This window comes from Zosterops lateralis (assembly GCF_965231275.1).
Source record: "Zosterops lateralis genome assembly, chromosome: 1".
NCBI lineage: Eukaryota > Metazoa > Chordata > Aves > Passeriformes > Zosteropidae > Zosterops > Zosterops lateralis.
Window position 1 is genome coordinate 110,542,163 of NC_139762.1, and position 27,894 is coordinate 110,570,056.

Genomic DNA, 27,894 nt, shown 5'->3' on the forward strand with positions numbered 1-27,894 from the left:
AGAGATGCAGTTGCAGTGCAAATGCTACAGATGCTAAGATTGCAGCAGTCTACATAGAGTACAAATCAGTGTCCCTTAACTGATGCTGTAATCTTGTTTCGTGCTCATTTTGTACTTTAGCAGCTCACTGTCCCCTACTATTCTTTCCTGTCTTTGTGCACAGCAGACAACAGTTTTATTCAGTCTTACCTTTGAGATCACTATTTAATTCTACATGTACAGATTATCCTCAGAAAAAAAATAGTGCTTTTTGCTTTCCAGACCAGTTTGGACTAAAAAGGCACTTAGGCTGAGACAAGAGCCTCACCTGTTTCGGTTGGCTGATCCATGCCTCAGAACAACCTGTTCTGGGAGAGGCAGGCTGGAACAACTTGTGGATGTATCTCCAGAGGTATAGCCTGCTTAACCTGTTTGCCTTGTGAAAGCTGAGGTTTCTGCTCAGGATTAGAAGTTATAGCTTCGATTTCATCTTCCTTACCACTTGTGCATTCTTTACCTGACCAAAAAAAAAAAAAAAAAAAAAAAAAAAGTCAGTAAATACCATCTTTGCATTAGGTCTATAAAACATCCGGTTTGTTGTAATTTGAATTACTCTTCTCCCAAAGTTCCTCTTTCAAACATCAGATTTTCATGTTGATTTTTGTGTCTCTGTGCAAAATCTTCTCTTAATGTTATTTTTTCGGTTCTTATTTTCTACAGTGATTAGTGCTGAATGCAGGATACTGCCTGCAAGAGGTGTATGAGTGCAGGATTGTGTTTGAGAGAGCTCAAACCAGACAAAAACACACACCTCTCCCCGGACAAAAAAGAATGCACAGCCAAATATACTGCATGCAATCATAATCGTCACCTCATTTTCCACTTCAAGGCAGTATGATATAAACAAGATACAGGAACTGATAAATGATGATACAAGTTATTTATTTTGTTAATTATTATTTCATGTGTGATATAAACCACCATTTTGTGGGCTTGTGTACTGTGCTTCAACTTCCTCACTCTGTGAAGTGAAAGAGGGAGTTTTCCTGTCCTTCCACAACTTTTCTTGGTTTCAAAAATGGTGCAGGAAGCCCAGCATCAGATAACTGGCTCTTGGATCTGACAGCAGCCATACCATTCCATTAATTTCTGCAGAGTTCCATGGAAGCCCTTTCAACTCCTTCAGTGCTTGAAAGCATCTCTGAAACGGTCCCATTTGCTTTTCTTTTGAAAAAAGCTACTCGTATTTTTCCTTTGGATTGAATCCTACTTTTGGAGTTACCTTTTCAGGCAGTAGCTAATACAGCTGTATTTTGACAGGGCTTGTAAAACAAATGGTGTTAGACATGGGTAAGACTTCCTCAGGAGCTCTTCAAAGGGAAGCCCAGTAATGTAAGCAGTGGTGTATAAGTTTTGGGAGCTGGTCTGCTTCCTCTAGAGATAATCATGAATCAATTTCCTTTATGATAGGAAGCTCTGGGCTGCTAGATGCAATGAATCCTTTTTGATTAGTCATAGAAGAGAAGTCCTAACCACTTGTTTAAAGGTCTCAAAACACCATTAAAGAGGAGATGAGGGTGAGTCTGTGACCAGATTCTGCTTTGAATAATTACAGTGTTGCTGCCTACACTTCTCCTCCATATTCAAGTAGATACCGCATTCTTCTTTGCTACTTGGCATAAATGATTTTGTGTGCTAATAACTACTGCATTCCAGCCCTGGGGTGGTGGCAGCTGAGAGACAGCAAAAATTCATTCCCATGTCTGTGTGAAGGGAGATATTGCTGAAGTTGAGGGGTGGCCAAGCAGGGAGAAGGAAGCTCAGTGGTACTTGCTCTTGGAGAATCCCAGAGAAGTGCTTGAGGTGGCTGTTCCAGTGCTTGAGGAGCAGCACATGGCTCTGTTTCCTGTAATGGCAGCCACAAAGTGCTGATGTGTGTGGAGCAGGACATGTCATTTCCTAGTGCACTGAACCAACACCACTGATAAATATTTAGGACAGATCAGATGGTCTGAGTGTGTGTGCTGGGGAGGAATGCTGTACTTGGCTAAACAACCAGGCATTATCTGAGATCCATTTTAAATATGTGCTGTCTCTGTAATAACACTGGGTGGTTGTTCCAGATACAAAATTTCAGTTAATCTGCTGTGTCAGTTTGGGCTTGCAAGTCCAGAAAATACCTTATTAGTGATTTATGTCTTTCATTGTTGTTCTTTTTTTCATACGATTATCTCTGCCCACGCACTCCTACCTAATCTTGTATTTTTGCGTGCTGTTCCTGTGGTTATTCCATGAGAAGAGAGCTTGGTGTCACCCACAGAGCAGCACAAACCTAACTGTACTTCCACATAAAGTTTCTTGCATGAAGGAATATTTGAATTTTATCTCTCTAGAGTAAAAGTAGCTAGCTTACCAAGAACTAAATTATTTCTCAAGCTACTAGGAAAGTATGTTTGGCATAGACTTCAGTGCTTCAGTTAAAACTTCAGAAAACACAGAGCTTTGAAGAGAACTGCAAGCTTCAAGTCCTTTGTATCTAATTATCTTTATAGAGCTGAATAATATCCTGTACTATCTGTGTGTACAATGCTTGAATTAATTTTGTGTTGACTAACTAAGGGAAAGCTTCTTTTCTTTTACCTTTACCCTACTCCCTGTAAGCCTGCAGCCCGGCTTCTGGTGGAGTTAGCTTCGAGCATTCATTAGCATAGCCTGGGCCTTTGACATACTGCACTGGTGATTTATGCTTGTGAATATTCATTGTGCTAAATCCAGTGGCTTTTCTGCTCACTCTTGTTTTTTAGAGACTACCATGCAAGATACAAAATCTCCTTGCAACCTATAACCAGCTGCCTGGGGTAGAAGCTGGCTGCATTTGAATCCCTTTGCATGCAAAGTACAACAGTGCAAATGCAGGGAAGACTGGATAAAAGAAGAGGCAGTAGGATAGTCACCTGAGTTCACTGTGTGTGTGTGTTAATACTGGCCAGCTTCCACCCATCCTGAGAGCTGTCATGAGAGGGCATGTAGGAGAATTGTAGATCAATTCTGAAAAACACAAGGGAATCACAAAAGGGAAAAAGATAGTCTGTGAAAGAACAGGCAGAGGGGTAATAGAAAATGCTTCCAGAACCAGAGGCAAAGATACGTGAATGAACAAGTAGGAAAGGAGATGCCACAAGATTAGTTTTACTCTGTATGTACAGTGATCAGTCTGAAACTCTGAAATACTGTTTCTGTTTCTGACATAACTTGGCTCTGTGACCTTGAAAAAGCTTGGTTCCCTAAGGGTGCTCTGAGAAACTGTGTGAGTTCTGCCATTTGAGCTAGGCTGTGGTAGGATAATAGGAGGGAAGAAATTTATATTATTTAGGGAAGGAAATGACAGACTAAGTGACCTCTGTCTGCAGAAAGTTATATCGATGTCTGTGTAGTATTTGATATTCATTTTTTGTCTCTGAGACATACTGCAGCATGCTGTAGTATCTTAGTTTCACCTGATGAACTTGTTCATAGTGTTGTGAACTTTGATTGATCATCTTATCTGCAAAGTACCTTCATATCTACTGGGAAAGATTTACAATATTAACTGAATGTATGACAACTGAAAAATGGAGATGTTTAGTGAATACAAAAATGAGGTGTGGCTACTGATGTGTTTCTGCAGAAATCAATGAGTGATGTGTCTTGGGAGGAGAGACGGAATGAGAAACCCTCACAACTGCTCATCACCTTGCCTCTGATTAGCAATCACTGAGAACCTTCTTAAAAACATACAGATTTATTATTTATTCTACTAGGGTCGATCTGTTAGCTTTCATTTTGTCTAAAAAGCTTTTTAAGGTTCTGCTTTCTATGCTTAAGCTGGAAATTTCAAATGGAAGTGTAATGCTTCTCATGTTAACTTATTGCTATTTTATTGATAAGAAATATCAAGTGCTTATTAAACTCATCAAATACAGTTATTGCTTGTTTCCATCACTGTTGAAGTGAAAAGGTAATTTTTTCAGACCTTTTAGAAGCAAACACTGTTCAGATTGCCAGGGTACTGCCAGAGAGCTCACGAGGTGTTCAAGGTGAAGTGAGAGGTAGCTGAAGCAAATCTCTTGAGGATGAGGGAGGGAGTACTTGGTCACAGAAGTAACAGCATGGTATCCTCTGTGCTGCATGTGTACAAAATCTATGTGCTTATGGAATGCCATCTTCATTCCACTGAAGTCAAGAGTTTTTGTCTTTGAACAACTTGGGCTAGAATTTTACAGTTTCTGTGGTTGGCTTTTGGTATTTTTTAGTTTCTTAGTGAATGCAAATTGACATACATTCTTTAGCAATCTTAGCTGCTTAGTTGGGAGGGTATTTGCTGTTTCTCATTTTGGTTTTTGTTTTTACATGTGTACCATCCTCTATGTTAACTAGTACCTGTGAGTGCTGTCAAAAATACATCACAGATTAATTAATTTTGAAAGTGCTTTCTTTTTTGATGGATTTGGATTAAATATGCTTAACCTTAAAATATTGGGTCCTGGATGCTCCAATACAATATTCAACAACTTCTTTGCTTTCCTGTAGTCAAGTCTTGACAGAAAAAATTGTAATAGCTTGTGCATTTTTACTTGTCATTTTTCCTTAAAAGAATGAGCCTTAAAAGGGGAGCACTTACACCTTTTCAGATGACACCAGTCATAGAAAAAATAGATTTATTTTAAAATCAAACAAAATGAACTATGTTTATTGTTTTGGTGATAGAGATTGAGGTCAACCCCTGATTTTTTTATTTTTTTTCAGTCAGCCACTGGATATGGACAACTGGCTAGCATGATATAAAAGAGGGTGTTGTGAAAAGGCCATCATGGGAAATATATCTTAGTCTACTACAAAGTATTTGGAGGGACTGGGATATGTGGGAGACAGTCATGAAAATCTCCAGGACTGGGGATAATTACACTGGGATCAGGGATCAGAGGAAGGAATTGAGGTGGGGAAACTGAGCCTGTGTGTAGTGGGAAACATTGTACTTTCAGCCACAGTAACCAAAATTACTATATTTCAGAATAATAAACCATGTGGAAAAACCATTTTAATTTGACAGTTCTTTGTGCTTAGCAGTGGTTCTCTTCTGAAACTCTGATGATATTACTGAGGATATTATTAAAAAAGAAAAAAACAAACAACATAATAACAACAAAACTCTTGGAAATTCTTCGTGATGTTTCAGATATTGATAAAAAATGAACAATTTCTTCACTATTTATGATTGTTTTAAAATGAATCAAATCAATTTTTTTTTGCCAGCTTTTTCACACCATATTGTTGGTAGGCTTGCCAGCTTGTTTACTGGATACTTGAAAAATCATGTTTGTTGTGTTTTGAGAATATTTTTCTCTTTAGACTAGAGTTCTGATGATGGCTACAGTTAAAAAATCTACAGAATTGAAAGGCTAAGTTTTTGTTCTTTGTTTTTCTTCTCCATTTTTAGAGTTTCCTCTTTTACAAAAAATTTCCAACTGACCAATTAAAAAACCATCAACAACAAAAACCCACTAACAAGCAAACAAAACAAAAACCCCAAAGTACAGTGTCCTTGGGGAAGTTCAGTCTAAACAAGTATACAGCAATAAATATTAGCAGAAATTATTTATTAGACAGTCTTAAGTTAGGAAACTTCTTAACTCTTAAACAGTCAGTGGGATTAAAAAGTGCTTAATTTGAAGCACTTCCCAAGGGCTTTTCTAATTTGCATTTCACTTGCTCAGAGAACTTCAGGTTTGCATCCTTTTTTTAGGTGCACTGGATATCATAGCTATTTGGGAAAAATTAAAGCATTCTTAAAGCAAGAGAGTGCATTGGAATGGTGTTTTAAGAATGAAGTGCTTGCTTACTGCTTTTAGAGTCTTTGAAATCTTTTATTTCTGGCTCATTTCCAATATGGAAGGAGTTTGTTTTCAGAGAAATATTGTTGCCAAGGGACAGATGTTGACTGTGTTGTGTTTAAAACAGACTGATATTAATTACATTCTTTTAGCTATTCTACTTCTCTGGATAACTTTAAAAGGTCCTTCCAATTTCCAGAATACTTAGGTAAGCTCTCGGAACATGAGCACAGTGTCTCGGCATTTACGTGAAAAATGTATTAGAGAACTGGCAAGAGCTGAACTTATTTTTGTGCAGTAAGAAACACTGTTTTCAGATGATTACACTAATTAATAACATAGGACAGCTTTAGAGAATTTAGTGAATGCTGTGATTTCCCTCCCTTTCCTCTTTTGTCTTTTGAGTCTTTATCTGAGCCAGTTGTCAAACAACCTGTGTGGAGCACTACTTGAGCTGGCCTAGTACTGGTGGTCCCAGTGACAGGACTGTCACTGCTCACCCCACCAGAACTTGCAGACAGTGTTGGTTTGATTGTTTTAGCTTTTTTCCAATTAGCTCCTGAAGCCTGAGCCCAGCTCATGTTTCTTAGTCCTCTGCCTATTTCAGTGGTTTAGATCATTTTGTTCTGTACTTGGTAAAATGCCACTTTCCAAGTATTTTTGCTTAATACTCAGTACTTTAGGAAACACTGGGTCCAGAGAATGTAATGCGTGTAACAGCTGTGCAGAGCTCACCTTAGGGAGCCAACCCAGCAGCCTTAACCTGCTTCTGCATGAGCCTGTAGGAGAGTAAAAGAAGTTCAGCCAAAGCAGGTGAATTTTCCCTCCCAGCCCTCTTCTCAGCCTTCTATGTCTCTACAGGGCTGTTTATTCTGCCTTCTCATCCTTTCCTCTCATCCCTCCCTCAATGGGATGAGTTCAGTGTGTTCTGTGAGTTTCTAGGAGAAGAGCTCCAGTGAGGTTGTGTGGGGCTGAACTCCAGCCCTGCTGGCTCCCAGCTCTGACTGTTGACCAGTGATCCATCCTCCTTGGAGCTACATGGAGACAGCCCAACAGCTCATGCTCAGCTTTTGAAACCTTCCTGGGAAGCTGTAGAATTGCTGGACATTGATGAAGGCCTGCTTTAGTGTTCAAAATCATGTTTTAACAAGAGGTTACATACTGGTTGCCAGCTACTAGCTGTCCATAGAAGCATGCATTTCTTCCTTCCATTCAGATTATGGAAGCTGACCTTCCTATTTGCTTGAATCCCAATATAAAAGCTCTTTCTTTCAGCTGCCAGTCATGATCACTGTCACTCATTAGCCTCTCTCTGTTTTCCTCAAAACTTGCCTTAGATGAAAGCATTAGCTTAATTCTCCAGACCTAGTTATTTAAGAAAACCTAAGTGTTACCTCAGTTGTCCCTCAAGAGATGATCCTTATATTCAGGAGTTGATGTTGATTGTCAAAAGATTAATGTGCATTTACAGTGAAGTTGTCCAAGTTAGGTTAATAAATTGACATTCCATTTGTGGATTACTGAGTAACATAAAACTGCCTACATAAAGCTATACCATCTCATTAGCCTTCTGTTCAAACAGATTTATATCTTCATTTGTTTAGGCAATTTCGACAGAAATATCCGAGTATTCATCCGATAATGACAGTGTGGGGGAAGGAGAGACGAGCCTGGCGACCACTACTCCAGGATCCAGTAAGGGATTACAGCCGAGGTCAGGAGGGGACACGGGGGATGTGACAGCACGACCGGCCAGCGAGTGGCTGAGATCAGCACAGGCCCTTCTGCGCACCCCCGGGAAACAGGCGGGAAGGGCCCCCAGAGCCCCCGCAGAGTCTGCCAAGAAGAGGAAGCTACTGAGGTAAATGAACTGTCCACCTTAAGGAATTCTTTTTGGTTGTTTTTTTCTTTAATTATAAGTACACGACACTTGCCAAAGTGTTGGAGTGTGTTTCAAGGGTAAACGTTTTAGAGATGCAAATACGAAAAACTTAAAGACTGTCATTTATCTGTAAACAAGCAAAAAAGGCAAGAAAGTACTAAATTTAAAATCTCTGAACTCCTGTTCAAATCAATTGGTTTTTGCACTTCTAATAGTGCCTTACAGATGTGTGAGTGGACATACTTCTGTTCTAGCTTCTAATTATTTCATTGCTTTGTGTCTCTCAAGAAAGTCTGCAAAAATGCTGTACCTCAGATTTTAGGATTTTTTTTTTTCTGGTCCTCTCCAGATTTGTCAGGGCAAAATTATCCAAAGTACTGTAGGAAAGGAGTGGATGAGCAATAGTTCTGAAGAGCATAGGTCAGAGTGTTAGGTAGGCAATGGGAAGACATATTCTTAAGGTGAAATTTAAATGTCTGTGACTAAGTTAAATACATTAGAAAAATATGTAACTGCTGAAAGAAAATAGCCTGAGATGGAGCAGTTGAAGCCTGATGTTCTAGCTAATTGCAGTGCAGAAATGGTCACTTGCTATATTGAATTAATGAAAGTTGTGTTAACTTAAATGATATATGTGAAGATATGCCTCAAGCTATGGGGACCACAATTACAAATGGTGCTGCTCTACATCCCTATTGTTTTAACAATGTGCTTCTCTTACTTTTACAGCTGAATCTATGTACAGTAATCAATTACTTTAAAAGTAAATCTTTAGTTAATAGGCATACCTTATTTTGTTCTGAAATATTCTTGGCTATTTCAAAATGCTGTCTGAGGAAACAGGTTTGGATGTCCTAATTACCGAGGATCTCTATACTTAAAGTGCTTTGCTTGTGCAATCGAGCTTTATTCCTTGTTACTTTAGAAAACATGCATACACAGCTGTCCTAGGTCAGACCAAAGCTGCAACCCCCAAAAATGCCTTTTAGTGGCCAAAAGCAAGTATGTGTGAATGTAATAAAAACAGGACAAGTGTACAGTGGTATTTTGCCCAGGTGCTCTTCCAGCTTTAAGCAGTTCCCCAGCTGTTTGTTACCATTAGTGGATTTGTCTTTTTCTAAATTCCAGCTTCATTTGATGACCTTTACTATCAACAGTCTAAATGCAAAAAATGTTTTACGGCAAAGATACTCTGACACAAGTGTATAAGAGAATAGAGTGCTTTAAAAACAAACAAAACAAGAAGACCAAATTATCAACAATTATATAGAATGTAATCTGTCTGGAGTGGCCAGAGGAAAAGAGCTTACAGGGCTTTTTACCTTCCATCCTGTGGTTCTACTTTGGGTTCCTTTGGGAAGCAGGCAGGAAATTCCTCAGTTATGAGTGTTGTTTATCTAGTTATTTTGCTCATGCAGGTAATTGTCATCTTTTCACTCTTCCTGTTCAGGGCATTAATTCCATGTGTCTCTCCCATCCTTCCTTTTACTGCTGACAGAGAACATTTTCATTGGTGTGATAACAGTGGATAGAAGCTTGCATCCTCAATAGGAAAGCACAGGTTTTCAGTGCTGTGGATTGAAGGCCAGTTCAGGGAAAGGTTTGTCAGCTTCTTGATTGATCAAGTGACAATCCCTTTTTTGTGGTTAAATAGCCAAAAGTTACAAAGCAGTTGTGGGTTTGTTATTTCTCCTTCCTTCCTACCTCTGCTTCAAATCAAGGCCACAGCAGAAAAAGCAGTGAGCAGGGGAATCATCCTGAAGCTGGATCTGGCCTGTGATCTCCCACTCAGATGGACCATTTGGAACTGCTCAGTAGGTGGAAGAGAGCTATTAGTCTCTGCTTAGCTGGGCTCTCTTTCTCCAGGCCATTGCCTAGGGAAGCATGGGCTGAGCAGAGATGGTGCTGGTAGACCTGCTATCTTCCTATGTGAATTCCTGTGCGGTAGGATCAACTTCAAATCCAGACTGTATTCTGTATGCTTGTTTCATGGAGGAGTCTTGATGTAGGTAGAGTAGGTCTCCTCCCATTTTGTTTCCCCTTTAAAGAAAATAGAAAATATTTCTATTTTTATGTCTCTTTGCTGTTTGACATGCGTAACTCTGTCTTCAAAAGTAGAGATAATATTTTCAAGAAATTTTAGCTTGTATTTTCTGTAGAAATCTTACAGTCATGCTGCAATCTGTGTTTATATTTGCATTGCCTGATTGCAGCTATGCCTCTGTTACATCAATGGGTACATTTTTCTGTGCAACTTCAAAGAACCCCCCCCTAAACCCCCAAATCCCAAGAAAAACCAAACCAAACAAAGAAAAGAGCCATAACAGTCTCTGGAAAAATTAAGATAAAATTCTTTCTACTGTCCTCTCTTCCAGTAAACCTCCTGGTGCTAAAATGGAAGTAGTTAGTTGCCTAGATGAGAGGAAAGAGTATTGTTTGTTTGACCCTATTACAGATGCAGTTGTCATACTCTAAAAAAATGAGATGCAACCAACCAAAGCAACAGAAATCTTCAGAAGTAAGATAATTATGGATTATTAAAATAAATTTTTGTGATCCTAGTATTGGAAATTTGACTGTAAATTCAACAACTTCGAGTGTAAATTACATGAGAAGCCCATCTCTGTCCCCAAATCAACATGCACCATATACAGTGCTGATGCTGAGCCAGATTTACAGGGGCATGTTGCAATTCTCCTCTGTTAGGGGTTCAAGTGGGGTTTTGGAAAACAGTTGGTGTCTGGAGACAAGAATGATGTGGCAGAAGCAATTTCTCCCCAATAACGTCTACTGCCAAATTCTCATATGTTTTCTTGTATCCCCTGTAATGTTAGTTTTTGTTTTCCAAAGTGTCCTAAGTAAAGATTATTCTTTCTACCACAATCCCTGGGGGGAGCAGGTAGTCTCTATGGTGGGGCGTGTCCTTCAGGGGTGTTGGTGGGGTTTGTTCTTAGGTTCTGAAGAGCTGTGCTGTAGGAGATGCCAGTTTGCCATGCTGGAAGCAAAGCAGGTCATATCTCACTCACAGCCATCAATGCCACTGCCTGGGAAATCCTCCCCTTAAACACTGGTATTATGTGGTTGTGTAGTTGCCCTCCTCTATTTTAACAAGACTGTTGATGGATGCGGTGGGAATATATAATTTTCCCAGGTGTGCTGCCAGATCCATGGCCTTGTGCTGTGCCTGTGAGCTACTGAGTTGAGAATTACATGCTACTAGTGGTACTTGGTGCATGGGAAAATTATGCAAATAATTTGTAAACCTGAGGGGAGAGAGTATATATTGCAAAGAACAGTTTTCAAGAAGCTCTTCTTGTAATTTTTGAAATTCATGTCAATGCTATGGGGCAAAATGTCTAAACTGTGTTAGTTCCAATTCTTTCAAAGTTTCTGTGTGAAAGAATGGAGAAATGTAGAGTATTTCAAGTTTTAACATTTATTACATAGATTGAACAAATAACTGGTTTAATTCAGTATTTGTAGAGAAGAGAACTCTAAATACATGTACTCAGCTACTCCTGTCAACAAGTAAACCTTTCTTAAAGGTTTTCTGAATTGTTTACTTTTTCCATTAGGATTTTATTTCCATCAGAAAAAAGAGCCAGAGGTTCATTGTAGGAAAAAAAAATATCCTTAGGTTATAAAATGTTAACTCTGCAGCTAAATCTGTCATGTTGCAAGAGCTTATAGTTCTGAAGAATAAGATTTAGCTTTTTGTTTGGTTTTTTTAATACTTGAGTGGCTGTTTATAGTTCCAGAGAAACAGGATTTCCCAAAGTATTTTAACTTGTCTTATATCTACTTGTATGCAGACCACTTACAAATCTGATCAGCTAAAATTAACTTGTGTTATCAAAAGAGGAGAAAATTACAGAATGTCCTGGTACTATGGGCAGGAAAATGAAACCCAGTTGTCACATGAGGCCAACTGAGGTCCTGAAAATAAAGGAATTTGCCAAGGAAAGAGAGAGCTGGCACAAATGAAGCAGACTTTTACTCACAAACTGGGACTGTTCTTTCTTACATGCATCCATGAATAGCATGAGGGTGTAACAACAACAGACTAGTCCTTTGGATGGTCATGTTCTTATGCTAATTTTAATTATTTAACTTTTCTTTGCTAGTGAATTTCTCGTTGGATTAGGCAAATATAAATTAAGAATATCATGGCTGCAGTACAGATGTACCCCTTTCCATCACTGGCAGTGTTCACAGGAAGGTTATTTTGCACTTGGAGAAAGTTAAAATGTATTTTCTCTGGTAGAAAGTGTGGATGGGCCAAATGCCTGGTGCTAATGGGGAAAAAGAGTGTCAAGTCTGTCAGCAGCTTCATGAGGGAGAAGTCCTGCTTGTAAACCCTTCTACAACAGGGTAGCTCACCTAGTTGATCTAGAAAAGCCGGCAGATGTGATCTTTTTGGACTTCAAAACCAAAGCTTTTGGTACTGTCTCTCTCAGTAGCTTCCAGACCAAATGTCCAGCACACAGCTGGATAATCATGCTGAATGATGGGTGAGCAACTGGCTCACAGGTCGGGCACAAAGGGTGAATGGGGTGACATCAGGCTGGGGTCTGGGCACCAGTGGGGTTCTGCAGGGCTCCATCCTCAGCCCAGTTATCTTCAACATCTTCATTAACCACTGGGATGCAGGATTCAATGGATACTAAATTAGAAAGAGCTGTCAACTCTCTCGAGGGCAGAGAGGCCCTGCAGAGAGACATTGACAAATTAGAGGACTGGGCAATCACCAACTGCACGAAGTTTAACAAGGGCAATTGCCGGATTCTGCACCTGGGAGAGAGCAATCCTGGTTGTGTGGGAATGAGGGAATGAGATGCTGGAAGGCAGGGCTGCAGAAAGGGACCTGGGGGTCCTGCTGGTGGAAAGTCGAACATGAGTCAGCAGCACCTCTTATTTCTTTAGCAAGTGCCTCATGGAGTGGAAAGGGACAGCTGAATGTCAGTTTCTTCACCAGTTAATGTGAAAGTAGGAGAGAAGATTTCTCCTTGCTTTGAAATGAGAGAACATGGAAATTTCCCAGTCTTGAGATGGAGATATATATTTGTTTTGAATTATTATATGGAACCCTGTGTATACTGTGTATGAGGAGACAACTCAATAAAGAGTGTTGACTTCAAAATAAGTCTGTAAAGGAGTAAATTGGAATGAATAGGGGATTATGTTTGAAAAGTGCCCTGCTGAATGAAAACCTTAATAAAAAACCACAGCGATCTCCAGCACTTCAGAAAGATTGAAAATTACTTTGCAAAACACAGCAGACTCATTGATGCTCTTTTGTTGTTGCTTTCTATTGGAGTTGGGAGATAAGAACCAGCCTGGAAGTCACAGATCAGGCTCAGCATTACTTTTTGGTGATAGCTGTCACAAAATTCTTCAGTCTTGCTGTTAAAATTTATGGGAAGGGCAGCTACCATAACCTGAGCTGTTGTACAGGATGCTGAGCTTTCTTAGGGTCATCAAAGCTGTCTTTCATGTGGATATTGTGGGACAGGGACAGTAAAGGCAATGTGTTGTTTTAAATACAGTACTTCAACAAGCTCCGATTTAATGGAAATAGGACATGAATTGCTGCTTTTAAATCTGTCTGCCTTCAGGGAATTAAAGGAACAAAATGGTTGTGCTGGAAGTTTTGTGATTAAAAATAAAAAGGTTGTGGGCAGCGGAGATTGTATCTGAGCAGCTTGACTTTGCTGAACAGCCCTTGGTTTAACAGTTTGACAAATGTGTTCAATTTGCTCATAGTAAAACATTTTGGGGACAAGTTTGAAGTGCTGGTCAGGAAAATATACATCCCAAGCTAGTTTTTATTATTTCAGTAAGATAGTTTGTCAGTTCCCTTGATTACAGAATTGATACATTAGTAATCAAAATATATTTGCCAATTTTATACACATACCCCCCAGATGCTGATTTATCTCTTGCTGTACAGCCAGGAGTGACTCTGACTCTGTATAGTTCACAGTATCTCACAGTTACATGCACGAGTGTTTTACAATGTGGGTATCTGTACTGTTTTGGAAGGAATGAGTAGTTTTCAAATGCTATTTGTTGTCAGCAAATCTGTTAGCATATGTAACAGAATTTTCCTTTGTTTTATGTATTTGAGGTAAAAAGGGGGTTGATCCTCCTGGGCTGCAGTGGTGTTTAAACTCCTTTATTTCTACCTTTTTAAAAGAAACCAAGTATAAAGTACCAACTGTTGTTCTGGCCATGCAAAGTCTTTTCATGCATGGCATGTCCTTGAACTGTGTTTTCTAATTTCATGAGCTATGAAACAGTATAAAAACATTTCTGATGACCAGCTGAGAACCTCTCATAAATGCATTCTTAGTTATTTTTTATGTTCTGCAACCAAGCTGATGCAAATTGCTTTATGATGTTTTCTGTTTAAACTATTTTTAACCGCATTTGGAATGTGAATGGAAGTATGATGATTAATAAATATCAGTGTACTTAGCACAGAGAGACTTCCTACTAAGGAAAGTCTGAGTTTTACTTTTCATGGACCTTTGTGGTAACTGATATCCTAATACAGACATGGTCAGCAAATTAGTAATGAAATTATGAGCATCACTGGGACTGTCCTGGTAGTCCTATCAGTCCTGAAACAGGAATGATATCCTGCTGCTGTGTGGAGTAGCCAAGGAATCAGAAACTTGGTTTCTTTCCTTCGTGCTACCGGGCATTCCTGACATAGGTGTAACAGGAGTGGGCTTGCAGAAGAGTAGGAACTGATTGACTGGACACAACCATAGCCCTGTTCAGGGAAAAAGGGAGGAATTAGCCTATAAGCCAATAATAGCTGCTCTCTTCTACAGCTATTTAAGTCTTTCTTGAATTGTTTGAACAAATAAAATACATTTCTCTGACTGGCACCTGTGGAGGGAATGAAGTAGAGCACTCATGTTGAACAGTTTTTTCAGCAAAATGAGTTTTTGAGCTACTAACTGTATAGCATATTGCTACAGTCTGACCACAGAGTTCAGATGCAGACTCATGCATGCAAGACTTTTAAACAAGCAATCTGAAAAATGTGTTTTACTGTTGCATTTTTAAGTCTAGGTGAGCTGGCATCTACCAATTCCAGCATGGCTCATGTAGGCCACCCAGCCAAGCTGAATTATAGCTGCATCTGAGAATGGTTCCCTGGTAAGAAGAGAAACAGTTTGTTGGAGTCTGTAGAACTGTTTGCCCACAAGTATTGTGGTGTGGTAATACTTCAGTGCTCAAGTTTAGGGGGAAATGTGGGCAAACATAGTGTTATCAGCAGAGTAGGTTATCCTTTATGAAGTTTTGTGCTTGACTGTGCTGCTCTTGGACCCAAAGCTTCCATGGTGCTTCTGTATTAGTTGTCTCTGTCTTAAAGTCCTCCTTGAAATCAAGATTAAACAAGGTCGTTGAGCTTACCTGGAACTTCACTGGAGCCAAATATTTTCTGAACATTTTCATTTGTTTTCCTCCTTATTGTAGCAGGGTTCATAGCTTGTTAAGTGTGGGTTCATAGCTTGTGAAGTCTAGGCTCTTTATTTTGAGGCTTTGGGGTTTTTCTTCTTCCTCTCAGTCTGAGTTTCTTTCCTTTCTGCCTGACACCAGCCATAGAGATGTAGCAATGTAAACTGCAAAGCTTCTGTAGGTCATTTTGGCTTAAATGGGGCTCTTGCATTTCAGAGTTCATTCTGTGATCTGCTACTTAGATAGCCACTAGTTAGCCATTGTATCTGATAATTCTTGCGATAATTATAATTTTCCAAAGGATATATTTGTTCATTAAAAATTCAGCTGACACTGCGAACTACTTTTTTGTATAATGTGTTGACTTGTCTGTAGATGAAATTGCTTAATAGCTGGTAACTGAAGAGAGATTTTTTTTTTTTTTTTACAACTTACCTGAAGTCCTGCTTAGCCTTTTTAGCTCCTCCTCAGTTTCCACAGGTGTGTCGTCCCAGTTTCACATTTACAATGTCAGCTTTACCAAGCTATTTGTCTTTTTTAACTAAGCCAAAAAATTTTCTTCATGTGCACGAATAGTCATAAAGTGGTTGCATGCTATCTCTGTTGATTCCTAAACCAGTTAAACTCAAGGACCAATATCACCTTAGTAGAAATTTTTATTAATGTTTTCGGTAGTACTTGTGGAGAAACTTTACACTGCAACAAGAGAATGAAGTAGCTCTTTATGCAAATAACTTCTTTGAAGCCAAAGAAAAATGCTCAAACACTCCCACAGTAGTCCAAAACTCTTTGTAGTAGCCCAAAGACAGCTTCCAACACATACATCTTCTTGTTCTTAAAAGTGAGAAATTATGTCTTCTGGCTTTGAATCCAAGGGTAGGAATTGCTTTAGTGTTACCTTAAGTGTATTTGTGCTAGATGCCACTCCTCTGCTCCTCACCTTGGGAATGCTAAATTAATTTCATCTTGGAGAGTGTTCAGACCACTGAAACTGCACACTTGACCCAGCTTGTGAAATGAATCATAGGGTCAAGTATGGGTAAAAGAATATTTTTGTGATCACTCCTTGCCAACAGACAAACAAATCTGTGAGGGAAAAGAAAACCCAACCTGTTATAACTAGTGGTTACACTGGTTTGTTTTAAATTTGCAACTGTCTCTGGTGTCTAATAGGAGCTGTCCATAAGTGCAAGGGAAAGTTAGGAACTTTGTTTTTACACTTCTTGTACTGGAGACAGGACTGAAAACATGAAGATTTTGGACACCCAGATACTGAAAATGTTTTATTGCATGTATTGATCCTAGGTGCATGTTTTGTTGGAAGTATAACTCCATTGGAAAACTCAAAAATAGGAGAACTAATCTACAAAATGTAATTTTACAGTATGATTCTGTCTCTAAGGGTCAAAGCATACATTCATATATATATGTATACATTTATCCTGTGGCTTGTCACTTGACAAAACCAAATACTGATTCCTGGCAAAACTGAGAATTCCTTTATTCTCTGCAGAGGCGGGCTAGCTGAGAGGTTATGTCGACTCCAGAACAGAGAAAGATCTGCCATTAGCTTTTGGAGGCATCAGTGTGTTTCAGATGATAAAATCCCCTCAGGTAAGAAGCATTACACAATGCCACTGTGAAAATATTATACCTACATGTATGTATCTATGGCCTGTGTAGGGATAAAAGTGAAGTTTATATTATTTTCTGGTCTTTCCTGACTTGGGTTTAGTGCTATCTTGATTGTCCTCTGAGCTAATAATTGCATTTCTGGTAAATATGAAGGTTTCTAACAATTCAGTTATCATTTCAATGTATAAGGTAAAGGATATATTTTAAGTAGTCTCCATCTAAGTTCTTCACAGCTCCTTGATTTCCAGCATCACAAGGAAGAATAGTGTTTTCAGCAGGTTGTAGGACAATTCAAGTTTTAATTTATGGGTGTTCAGTTTTTTTGGTGGATTTTTTTTTTCTTTCTTTATGATCAGCCTTTCCTCAAATTGTTCTTTTTGCTTCGTGATCACTTCTTGCCTGCAAACACACATGGATAAAAATCCATGAGTAAGTGCTAAAATTGTGAATGGCACCAAGTGTGAACAAATAGAGCACAACTATGAAAGGAGTGTGAAGCATAACTGCAGTGTGCACATCACTTAAAAAGAAACAGTGGGAGTCATGCCAATTAGTTACTGGTGGCACCACCTTTCAGCAGTGTTTCTTGAGAGGTAATGGGTTCATAGAGTTTAAGTATAAAGAAGTGGTTAAATTTGTTGATCAACTTCTGTGTATGTGGCTATAGTCTACAAAATGCTAAAAAGCATTTATTCTGTATTAAGCTAACTGCTTATTTTTGAGCGTATGTTAATGTGCATTTATTTTTCAGAAAGTCTTCTGGTCTTAATTTGAAAACACGTGGATAATTGAATCTATCATTTACCTTGAAAGTTTATCCCCAGTTCTACTTCCAAATTTTTAAAGGTGGTTTTCCTTCCAAGTCTGAATTTGTCTGGCTTCAGTTCCCCTCTTTTGTTTCTTGTTTCTCCCTTAAAGAGCTCTATAGTGTGTGACATTTTCCCTTTTTTGGCACTTGCATAGCAAAACCTCTGCTGCCTCACAATTTTCATAAACTAAACAGACTGAGCTATTTAAGGGTCTCTAAAGCATTATTATCAGTGTTCAAGTGACTTTCATGGCTTTTTACTGTACACTCTAGAACTTTCAGGAGGGTCTTAAGACCAAGAATAGCAATTCTATGTGTTCTTCCAGTTTTAGGCTCATTAAAATAATTGGCCAGGTCCAGTTCACTTCTCAGCCTCCTGGATATTCGAGGCCTGTGAAAAGAGGTCTGGTTTGGCTTTGGTCACAGCAAGGTGCTGGGACTTCACCTTGAATTGATTGTTCAGTATGATTTTGTAACTGCCACAGCTATTTTTTTCTGAGATGCTGTTTCCCACTCTCCAGCTACTCTTTCTGTTTCTTTTGACTAAACACAGGAAAGTATTTGTGCTGTATCCTGGCTGATTTTACTTAAGTATTCCAGCTAATCGTGCAATTCAGATCACTGTGTGGCTCAAGCCTGTCCTCTTGTAGTTACAGATTTGCTTGAGTTTGTGGTATTCACACAGTTTCTTAATGTCACTGGTGAAACCATTTAATAGCATGAGTGTTTACTTGCAAGTCCTACTGGAAGTGCTGTTACTTAGTTATAATTCTCTAAGTTAGAATCTAAGTTAGCTCTCAAAATTTTTTTTTTTTTTTTTTTTTTTTTTTTTTTTTTTTTTTTTTTTTGCATTCCACTCAAAGGGTGCATTACTCATAGTGAAAATGGTTGATTTTTCATAAGAAGGTTGTATGATTTAAAGTTACACCCAGACTGTTGGCTAAAGCTTGGTCTCAGTTTCTCACGGGAGCTTTAGAGGGCTTAGATCCTTTGGCCATTTGCGTCCTGTGTGTTCAAAATGCCACCCATGCAGAATAGCACATTGTATTTCTGACCTTAATTCCTTACTTATTTTTCCAGCCACTTTTCCTAGATCTGATGTCAGGCTAGTTGGTCTCCAGTTACTGTAATCCACTTTGTTTGCCCTTCTTGAATAATAGCACAATATCATCATCCTTTCAGTCTTCTGGAATTTCACCAGTATCTGAATACACTCTAAAAAGTGACATCATGGTACCAGAGATGTCTTTAGCCAACTCTTTTCAGAAATGCTATGTTGAAAATTCTACAGGCATGCTTACTTAAAACCATGGGAGGTTACTTCATCATTCTTATCTATTCTCACTTTGGCTTTGGTGTGAGGACATCCTCTTGCTGCTTCTCAAATATGGAACAGAAATAGATTTTTGAATAGGCTTTCCTTTTTAATAAAATGAAAATTTTAAATGCACTCTGTAGTAACAGACTTGCAAATACTGCTAATGTGCTAATATTCTTTTTGTCCTAGTTCCACATGTATCATTACAAAACCTTGTGCTTGGCTGCTCACCACTTTGTTAGACCAACTTCTAGGCTGAAATATTTCATGCTAAACATCTGCCCCTGGCTGAATTCCTTTCTTTGATTCTTCTTTCTTTCAGAAAATGAGTCAGAATTCGTTAGCATTTTATGAGAAAAAGGCTATGGGAATATACCTTACTCTATTCTTAAGCACATTTTAAAAATTCTGATGGGTGTCTTTAAGATGATTTAATTTTGGCAGAAGATGAACTATTTCTGGGTTATGCCTTTTCCATCATAACAAAAAATGTACAAGAAGTCTTTAGGACAAACTCATGTTTCATTTACCCTGCAAGCATTTGCCACAATTTCTGAAAAATGCTGAACGTGCCATAAATTTAGGAACACACTTTAACTTCACAGCTTCAATTTCACTTCCAATTCTCAATCCTTATTCCAAAGTATAATGATTATAAAGTAATCATTAAAATAGCTGTGAAAATATTTTGGGGATACTTTTTCATCTAGAGCAAAATTTATTTTTGATAGTTGTATTCTTAGAACGGCCATAATGTTTTGTGTCACCAGAATGAAATTGGTGTTTGATTTGGAGAACATCGGTTGGAATGGTTGAAATTTTAGTAATGTAACTAGGTAACCTTGTCTTTGCTTCTAGTCAGGAATGTGAAGTGTCAGCACAGCAAATGCATGCCACTTTCAGCTTTCATCTCTTTAGGTTCAAGTTAAGGCTGTCTCACTAATTTAGGAATATTCTTGAATTTTATTTCCCCTCTCTTTTGCTCAGTAATATTTCTAAGCCACACTGTTTCCAGGACTGTTTCTGGCTTCGGCACAGAATTGGAGGAAAGAACTTTTCAAATAACAAGCTCGTTTGAGTCACTAAAGAATCCTGAAGATTAATGTGGAGGATTGAAGTAACTTAGTTGCCAGGAGAGCTGTCACGTCATTTTGGATATCCCAGAGACATGTAGACCAGAAGTTCATTGCTAAAGCAGCAGGGAGCAATTTCAGATGAGATTGGTTTAAAGTCCTCCTTACATATGAGATTTAAGGAAAAATGTTTCCAGAAGTTCTAGCTGTCACCCCCATTAAACATTTTATATAGCAGAATTTTATGCCTTTATTTCGTTGTTGCTTACTTTTAGGTTGTATCCATATTGTCCATATTACTCAAAACCTCCTAGTTTTTGGCTTTGTTTTTTAAAAAAAATCCTGTCTGTTACCTCCCTGACCCCTTTCTGTAAGTAACCATTGTGGTTTGGCTGCCTCTTGGTCACTAGGATGAATCACTGCCCAGAAGAGAGCACCTCCTTTCAGCACGCACTTTCTGGTGTTTATGTAGCACGCAGGGTCTCACTTTGGCTGATTCATTCTGTGGGGTAGAAGAAACCTTTGTGCTTTCTCAGATTTTGACGATTTTGGAGCAGAGTCACATTCTACAGCCAGTCCCTGTGTTGGGATAGGCACTCACTGAGGATATGGGTTTCTGCAAGGTGAATCCCACTTCTGTAAATTAAGGTATCCATACCAGTCAGAGGCCTAAAGGGAGGGAATTACCAGAGTTTGCTACACAGCATTGGTTGGATGTATTCTGTGGTTCAGTTCTAACAGAGGTGAATGCCAGGCTCTGCGACAAATCCAAAATTTTCTGTTCTTCACAAGATGTCAAAGGGGGGCTGAGGTGCAGGCCACATAACAGCAAGTTTCTGAACAGCCAAGCTGGTGGTTTGAGGCTACTCTGTGCAAGGGCTTGAAGACCATTTGCAGGCTTTTTTCTGTAATGCAGTGCTGCAACTTCCCCATGAAGTTTCCTGTTTGGGCAAAGAGGAGATCTGGACAGCTGAAAGAGAGAGAGGAAAAAAAAAACAAAAAAGCAAACCCACAACAAAAACCCAAACCTTTTTCCTGTCAACATCTGCTGGAAGAAAAAATAGTGGTTTTCTGAGTTACATTCAGACAACCTTCCTGTCTATAGGAGGGAACACTAATAATATTTAAAGCAAACCCATGTAGATTCCTACTGTAAGTTCTGAAAATTTGCTTTCTATGCATCCTACCTTCTATTGGTTTTGTTTGTCTTGCAGCTATCATCAAAGCAGTTCTTTACCTTAAATGCAGAAACATTTTATTCTCTAGCATTTATAATCTGATGCAAGATTTGCTATTTGTTGATCCAATGTTAAGATTCATGATTGTGTTACAACTGAATTTGAGTAGTGAACTGACGATAAAGCAAAACCACTAATCTTTCCTTCCAAACTGCTCCTTCCTGTCAGGGAAAGGTTGCCTTCAAGGGGCAACAAATTTTCAGTTTGCTGAGGCAAGTGGAACCACATTCATGAAGGGAGGAGGATGAAGCTCTGGAGATGAGGACAAGGTTTCACATGTAACATGTTTTCGGGAAGGCTGAAAGGCTTACAGGAGAGGACATAAATAATCACTCCCCCTCTCCCAGTTTCAGTGACTAGTTAAGATGATGGGAAGAAAGGATTTTAGCAGCTTGAATGCCATGAAATTTGTACGTGATGAAGAAAACATGGGTAGCCCTTAACAGAGTTTCCTTTACTATGTAAAATTCTTCTAAAAAGACAGAAATCTGATATTTGCTAGTAGTTGTTTATTTTCTTAGTTCTTGATAGTTTGTTCTGTTACTTAAGAGTTAATACTATAAATTAGAGACATGAAAAGTGGCCAATTTTTTTCCCTAGCCAACTATCTGAACTTGTTACAGTGTTGGAAAGGAAAAAATCAAATGTAAACTTGTCTTCTGCAAACAAGAATTCTTTGTATTGTTTTTGTTTTCCTATGAGAAGCAAAAATGACACGCATAGCCTCTTTAAGTAGCTTATATATGTTCTTTAAAGAATATTTAGTGTTTAAAGCACAGCCAAATCCAGTAGATTTTAAAAAATTTATATAAATGTGGCAAGAAGCCATCATGCCTATGAGAGACTTGGTATGTTGCTGAAAAAGTCTTCTTGAATGGCTTCAGAATTTACCAGCCCAGGAAGAATAACAGCATGCATAGATCAGAATAGCAACCAGATGGTTTTGTACAGGCTGTGAAAACCTTGTAATCCAGACCTGGTTTTCAGCACTGACCTTGGGTGATAAAGGTCTGCTTGGTATCTACCTGCTTGCTGAGTTTGTTATGCCTGCACCTGCAAGTCATACATCAGGGAGGAGGAAGAACAACAATGGGATGCCAAGCAAAAGAATGTTTTTGTTTTGATTTATGCCTGTAATTTGACATTTTGTACTTTTTATGCTTAAGAATGAAAGTAAAACTTTGTGGCTTGAACCAGAAAGTGGTTGGCTATTAATCCACTGCAGATAGTATGTTATGTCCCAGGAGGGTGTCTGCTAACTGCAGTTTTGGAACCACATTTGACAATTAGAAGTTACATGATGTTGGGATGAAATAATGCCTTTGAAAAAATAACTGAGTGAGACAAATATGGAAGAGTGTTGCTAGTTTGCTTTATTAAACAAGGCATAAAGTGGAATTTTCATTGTTTCCTTTATAATTCCATAATACATATTTGACCTATTCATCTGAATCAAAGGCAGAAAGTGACTTTCATTCTTTGTGCAGTGAGTACCATTCCCAACCTCATTTGCACACAATTCTTTGTACTTTCAGTGGGGAAGTTTATTTTATGAAAGCTTTTACCTAGGATTAGTAGAAATTTTACTTGAGTGTAACACCTGTGTTTTGCATACTGCATATTTCTAAAGAATTTCCCAATTAAGAGAAAGTATAACTTCTCAACCATGTTTTTGAGAAATGTCAACTAGATATGTCAGGTACAGTACAAATTTGCTTCTAAACTGCAAAGTTCATGTATACTATTGGTTTGATAGTTCTTTGAGCAAAAGTAACAGTAATTTATTTTTCTTAAAAGTATATCTCCTTTCTCCATGTCATTCAGATGTCACTAAGACAAAGAGTTGTGACTGTTTAGCTGGTGAGAACAAGTTGTCCTCTCTATTTTTGCACAAAGCTTGTATTTGTTAGCAGTTTTTCAAATATTAATGTGGCTTCAAGCAAGCTCATCTTCCTCCCTTGTGTCTTCTTATGAATTTGTCATGGCTTTATTCAGAAACCTCGACTTGCATTAGGTTTGGGGGTTTTTTTAATTGATTTAAAAGGACAGTGGTGAAATAGTCTTCCTTTTACCTCTTGTCTTGCTTGCTTGGTCTCTTTTATCCATGTGACTTGTGAGGTAAGTCTTGTGGCTGAGGAGTTTTGTCAGTCTTGCTTTTTATGATAGTTCACATGTATACTTGTGGGTATGTATATGGTCCTTATTACTATAGAATTTTCATTATCACAATAGTAATAATTTCCACTCCATTCTTCTTCATGCTTGTATATGAGTTGGGATTTTTTCTGGAATGCTCAATGGAGCAGAGCCATTCACTGCTTGGCATTTTTGTAAGCTTTAGTTTTCTTTTGTGTTTCTAAGATGTGGTCTGTGTTGTTGTAGTTGACTGTTTTCTGCATTGGTACTGTGGCCTTTATGAACTTATTTCTGCCTTGTGTCATATGATTGTTACATTCAGTTATATTCAGATGGGCACATCACATCCTTCAGCCCTATGGGTGAGATGCATTCTTACAACATTGCAAGATTTTTAAATTTTCAGGAAGAACAGAAAATTGAAAAATTCAGGAGTATCTACTGTCATAGACTAAATTTGGTTTTGCTTTTGTTTTGCTCTTGTTACTGTGGTGGTGTTACTGGTACTTCTGCTGGTCTGATCTGCATGGAGGCACACTGGCTATCCTAGCTGACACATTAAAACCATGCAGACTCCAGTTTGCTGTCCTGAAACACTTTGTCTCACTCTCTAGATCTTGTAGAGATTGCTCTGCTGCTGGAGTTCTATTGACTGGCTCTAAAGAGAGTTTGTTCCCTTTGAGAACATTCTAAAAGAGAACTACTTGAAAGCTACAGGTGCTCTTTTGGAACACTTGAACAGTAGCATTTTAGCAAAACTCACTGGAGTGAGATGAAACTCGTGGTCTTACTGATATTGACATTTGTTGCATTTTCATACATTAAGCACCATGGATTGTCTCCTTGCAGTGTGTTCAACTTCCTGTCACTGTGTCACAAGAGAAACATAAAATATGTTGTTCCCAAGAGATCATAATTTCTATATTTTCCTCCTCATTTGTCTTCCTTATTGGTAGTTACAGAGTTATTAAAACAAACTCTAGAGTTATATTTCAGGCACTGAAGCCAGAATGTCTGAACATTTGTTTTTTTAAATTGTGCTCCTCAATGTTTTTTTCTTTCTCTCGTCTCCAAACTGCTTTTTGGTTCTTGAGAGTCAAAGCAGGCTGGCTTTCTTCTTAGCCTCGCTCCTAGGCTGCCCTTGGCATGGTCAGTGCATCATTTGTGACCACGTACATTCAGTGTTGATGTGGCTTGAATAAATGTGTCTGCTGTGAAGCCACTGTGTTAGGCCTGAAGATTAGGGACATTCAGTCTGCCAGAGACTGTAGAGTCATCTGAAGTCTTCAAAGGGCTCAAGACCTCAGGGTCTGTGAGCTCCAAAGGAATGGGGAAGCTTTTTTTTTGCCCTTTTTTTCCCCTCCTCCCTCTCATTTTTTTCTTCTTTTTGTTTCTTTTTAACCCTCCTGGAATTCAGAGTAAATGCAGAACATCTGCAAAGTACTGCGTTAAAATATATTTTGATGTCATGGTATATGACTGGGTGTATGACTGAAGGGCAGCATCACCCTGTGTACTAAAGTAATAAAAATGAAAATAAATACCCAAGGAAACTGATCCATTCAGTGTGAAATTTGTTTGTTCATCTCCCAGGCAATGGAATTACCTTTGTTTGAGCTACTTCATGTCTAAGTTGCAAACTGGAGTGAGAAACCAACATCCCAGGGGACACGAGGAATTAAATAATTAACTGTGTATGTCAGAGCAGATCTGTTGGGTGGTTAAACCAAAGTGCCTCTAGCTTAGGATCCGGTTTCTGGCAGTGACAAGAGCTATCAAAATACCTAGAAAAAATGATTACAGGGCTAACACTTTATAGTATTTTCCCAAAGTGTTCTCCCAAATACCACCAATAGATCTGACTTGGGGACTTTCTAAACCAGAATTACTGTGTTCTTAGCAGTTCTAAGTAAGTTTTTCTCCTACCAAAAGGCTACTGCTTGTTCTTCTGAACCCATGTATACAATATAGACCTGTTTTGATCACACAATTATGGATCATCAGACTTTTTTGGAAATTATGCCCAAGGTCATTGCCACGTTTGTTCCATTACTACTGTTGCCAAAAAGATCTTTCCCTGTGATTCCAAAGGTTCTGCTAATAGTAGCAGTGAGAGGTTGATGTTCCATTTGCCTAGGTTTGGATCAGGATTTCTTGATCTTTGTCAGAGCTTCTTGTTTCTTGTCTGGGAAGTGAGGGAGGTTCTTGCTAATCACAGCAAGGCTTCACCAAAGATGCTTCCCTGCTTAGATGGCTCGTTCCTCCCACCAGTCAGTCTCTCTCGTGGATTTCACTCCTTCTGGACCACTTGCAAAATGTGGAGGAACTAATTTGTTTGATCGTGGTCCATCTAGTGATGATTTCTGTCTGTTGCTTTTTAGAGGGTGGCATTTATCACAGTGGTGTTCTGCAAAGGATGACATAACTAATCTAGCTCCTGACTGGTACCTGACTTTTCATGTACACTGTCCTTTCTGTGACCAATATGTTGATTCAGGAGTAGCCAGCATGTTACTGCATGTCTTTGTGAAGATTTCTCTTCATATGGAAAATTCTGTGAGAAGGAGCATTACAGGCCTTGGTGCCTGATCCCCTCCTTTCAGATGGTGTTTTTTAGAGGGCACATATTGTACATCTCAAATACCTCTGTAAAATTCACACTCAGCCAGATTTATCAGTGCTTTTCTGGCTTTCTTTGTGGCACCTTAAGCCTTGTGTACCAGTGATTGAATTACACTTCATGCCCCTGGGATGAATAAACCCTCTGCTTATACTCATAGGGCCACATATTTCAAATGATCCTTGATCCTGTGTCAGTGGATGTTTTCTCTGACTTTACAGCTGACTCTCTGAAGGCTATGGAGAGGTGCTGGAAGGGGCAGCTGTCCATGTAAGGCTGTGATCCAGGAGCAGTGAGCTGCAGCAGTCCTCTGTCACCTGAGCTCAGAGCACCCAGGGCTTTGCTGAGAAATGCAGCTGTGTCTCACACTGATCAGGCTGAGCTGGGTTTCCATCTTTATCTCCCTCAAGCATTTCACTTTGCAGAGGCATCTGGAACCAGATTGAATATTTGGAGAAGGTCCTTCACTGAAAGCACTGCTGATCACTAGAACAGGGTCCCCACAGCACCAAGACTGTCATTTCAAGAACATTTGTTGTATGATTTAGTGTTAGGTGATCCTGTAAGGAGCAGGGAGTTGGACTTGAGGATCCTTCTGGGTCTCTTTCAACTCAAGATTTTCTATAATTCTATAAGAGCTTTGTTAAGAAGTCCTCAAATTGTTGATTGCTGCTTCATGGAAGATTTCTGAACGCGTCTGGCCGTACGCTCACCCTCAGCAACTGTGCATGTGTACTTGTCTTTCAGTGGGAGAATAAAGTTTAGCTTGAAGTAAGTAAACTGAAGTGGCTTTGGAGCTAGCTGAATTAGGTCACTAATTTTCCTAGAAGCTAACCCTAAAGAAATCCATGAATATTATGGAAAGCAGAATGGGAAATGAAGAAATTTCATTCATGCAGTGTAGGAATGGGCACAATTGCAGCACAGTTGTTGGTTGCATCTTTTACAATGCATATAATTGTAAAGTATTCTTTATTTAAGATGACTAGGTATTGCCATGAAACACGCACATCTCTTTGAATTTTGAATCTCTTTGAATTCTGCTTTGCAAATGAAAGTAAGTAAATGATAACTTCAGCAAGCAATTGGGAATTTATGTAAGGTATCAGAGGGTGAAGGAGAACACTGCAAAACCCTAAAGTGAGCTTTTCACATGGATGAACAAACAAGTAAACTCTGGAAACCGTAGAATGTGCAGTGATCCAGCCTGTCTCCTCACCCACAAATTTGCCCTTCAGTGTGCAGCCACATATGTTTGATTTATTTTTGATTGACATAACAATACAAGAGCCAAATGTATTAAAACCGAAGCTACATTCTGAACTTTGGTGTTTCATCATGTGCCAGCAATCCAAAGTGCTTTTCCATGTTGTTCAAGAGAACACTATCATCAACAGTAATAATAATTTCAGAGTAATTAAACTAAACTATCTCTGTGCATCTAAATAAACAAATAGATTGTGGTTCTGTAGAATGTGCATGCGTGCCAAGTGTGAGACTTGGCTACTCGTCGAAATTGAGATGCTTTTAGTGTAGAAGCATTCTACTTCATTTAGTATCAGCTCCCAGTGTTTCCACCAACTTTAAGCTTGCAAGAGACTCTGGTATCTTGGTGGGATATTTTTTACTCCAATGTCTTTTAGGGACTCTCATACAGATATAGTTTTTGATTTACATAGTATTTTTAACTGTTTTACAGTCAGAAGTATTTAAAATAAAAATGTTATTGGGTTATTTGTTTTCTTCAACCTTCTGTATCAGATGAGTAACATATAAGCTGCTGACCAGTAAGAATTGTCATTAAATTCTGCACGTAAGAAATGCGTAGTTCAGAAGCAATGAACAGCTTCTCTCACAAAGTC

The 27,894-nt window shown here is 38.8% G+C and overlaps 1 protein-coding gene across 5 annotated transcripts in view; it reads left to right on the forward strand.

Moving 5' to 3' along the window:
- Window positions 1–27,894, forward strand: part of SPIDR (scaffold protein involved in DNA repair) — a 195,159-nt gene that overhangs the window by 44,190 nt on the left and 123,075 nt on the right. For all 5 annotated transcript variants that reach the window (XM_083871162.1, XM_083871163.1, XM_083871161.1 and 2 more), the window contains 2 exons: window positions 7,454–7,710; window positions 16,718–16,818. In XM_083871162.1, the coding sequence (XP_083727288.1) occupies window positions 7,454–7,710; window positions 16,718–16,818 (358 nt within the window). The remainder of the gene's footprint in view (window positions 1–7,453; window positions 7,711–16,717; window positions 16,819–27,894) is intronic.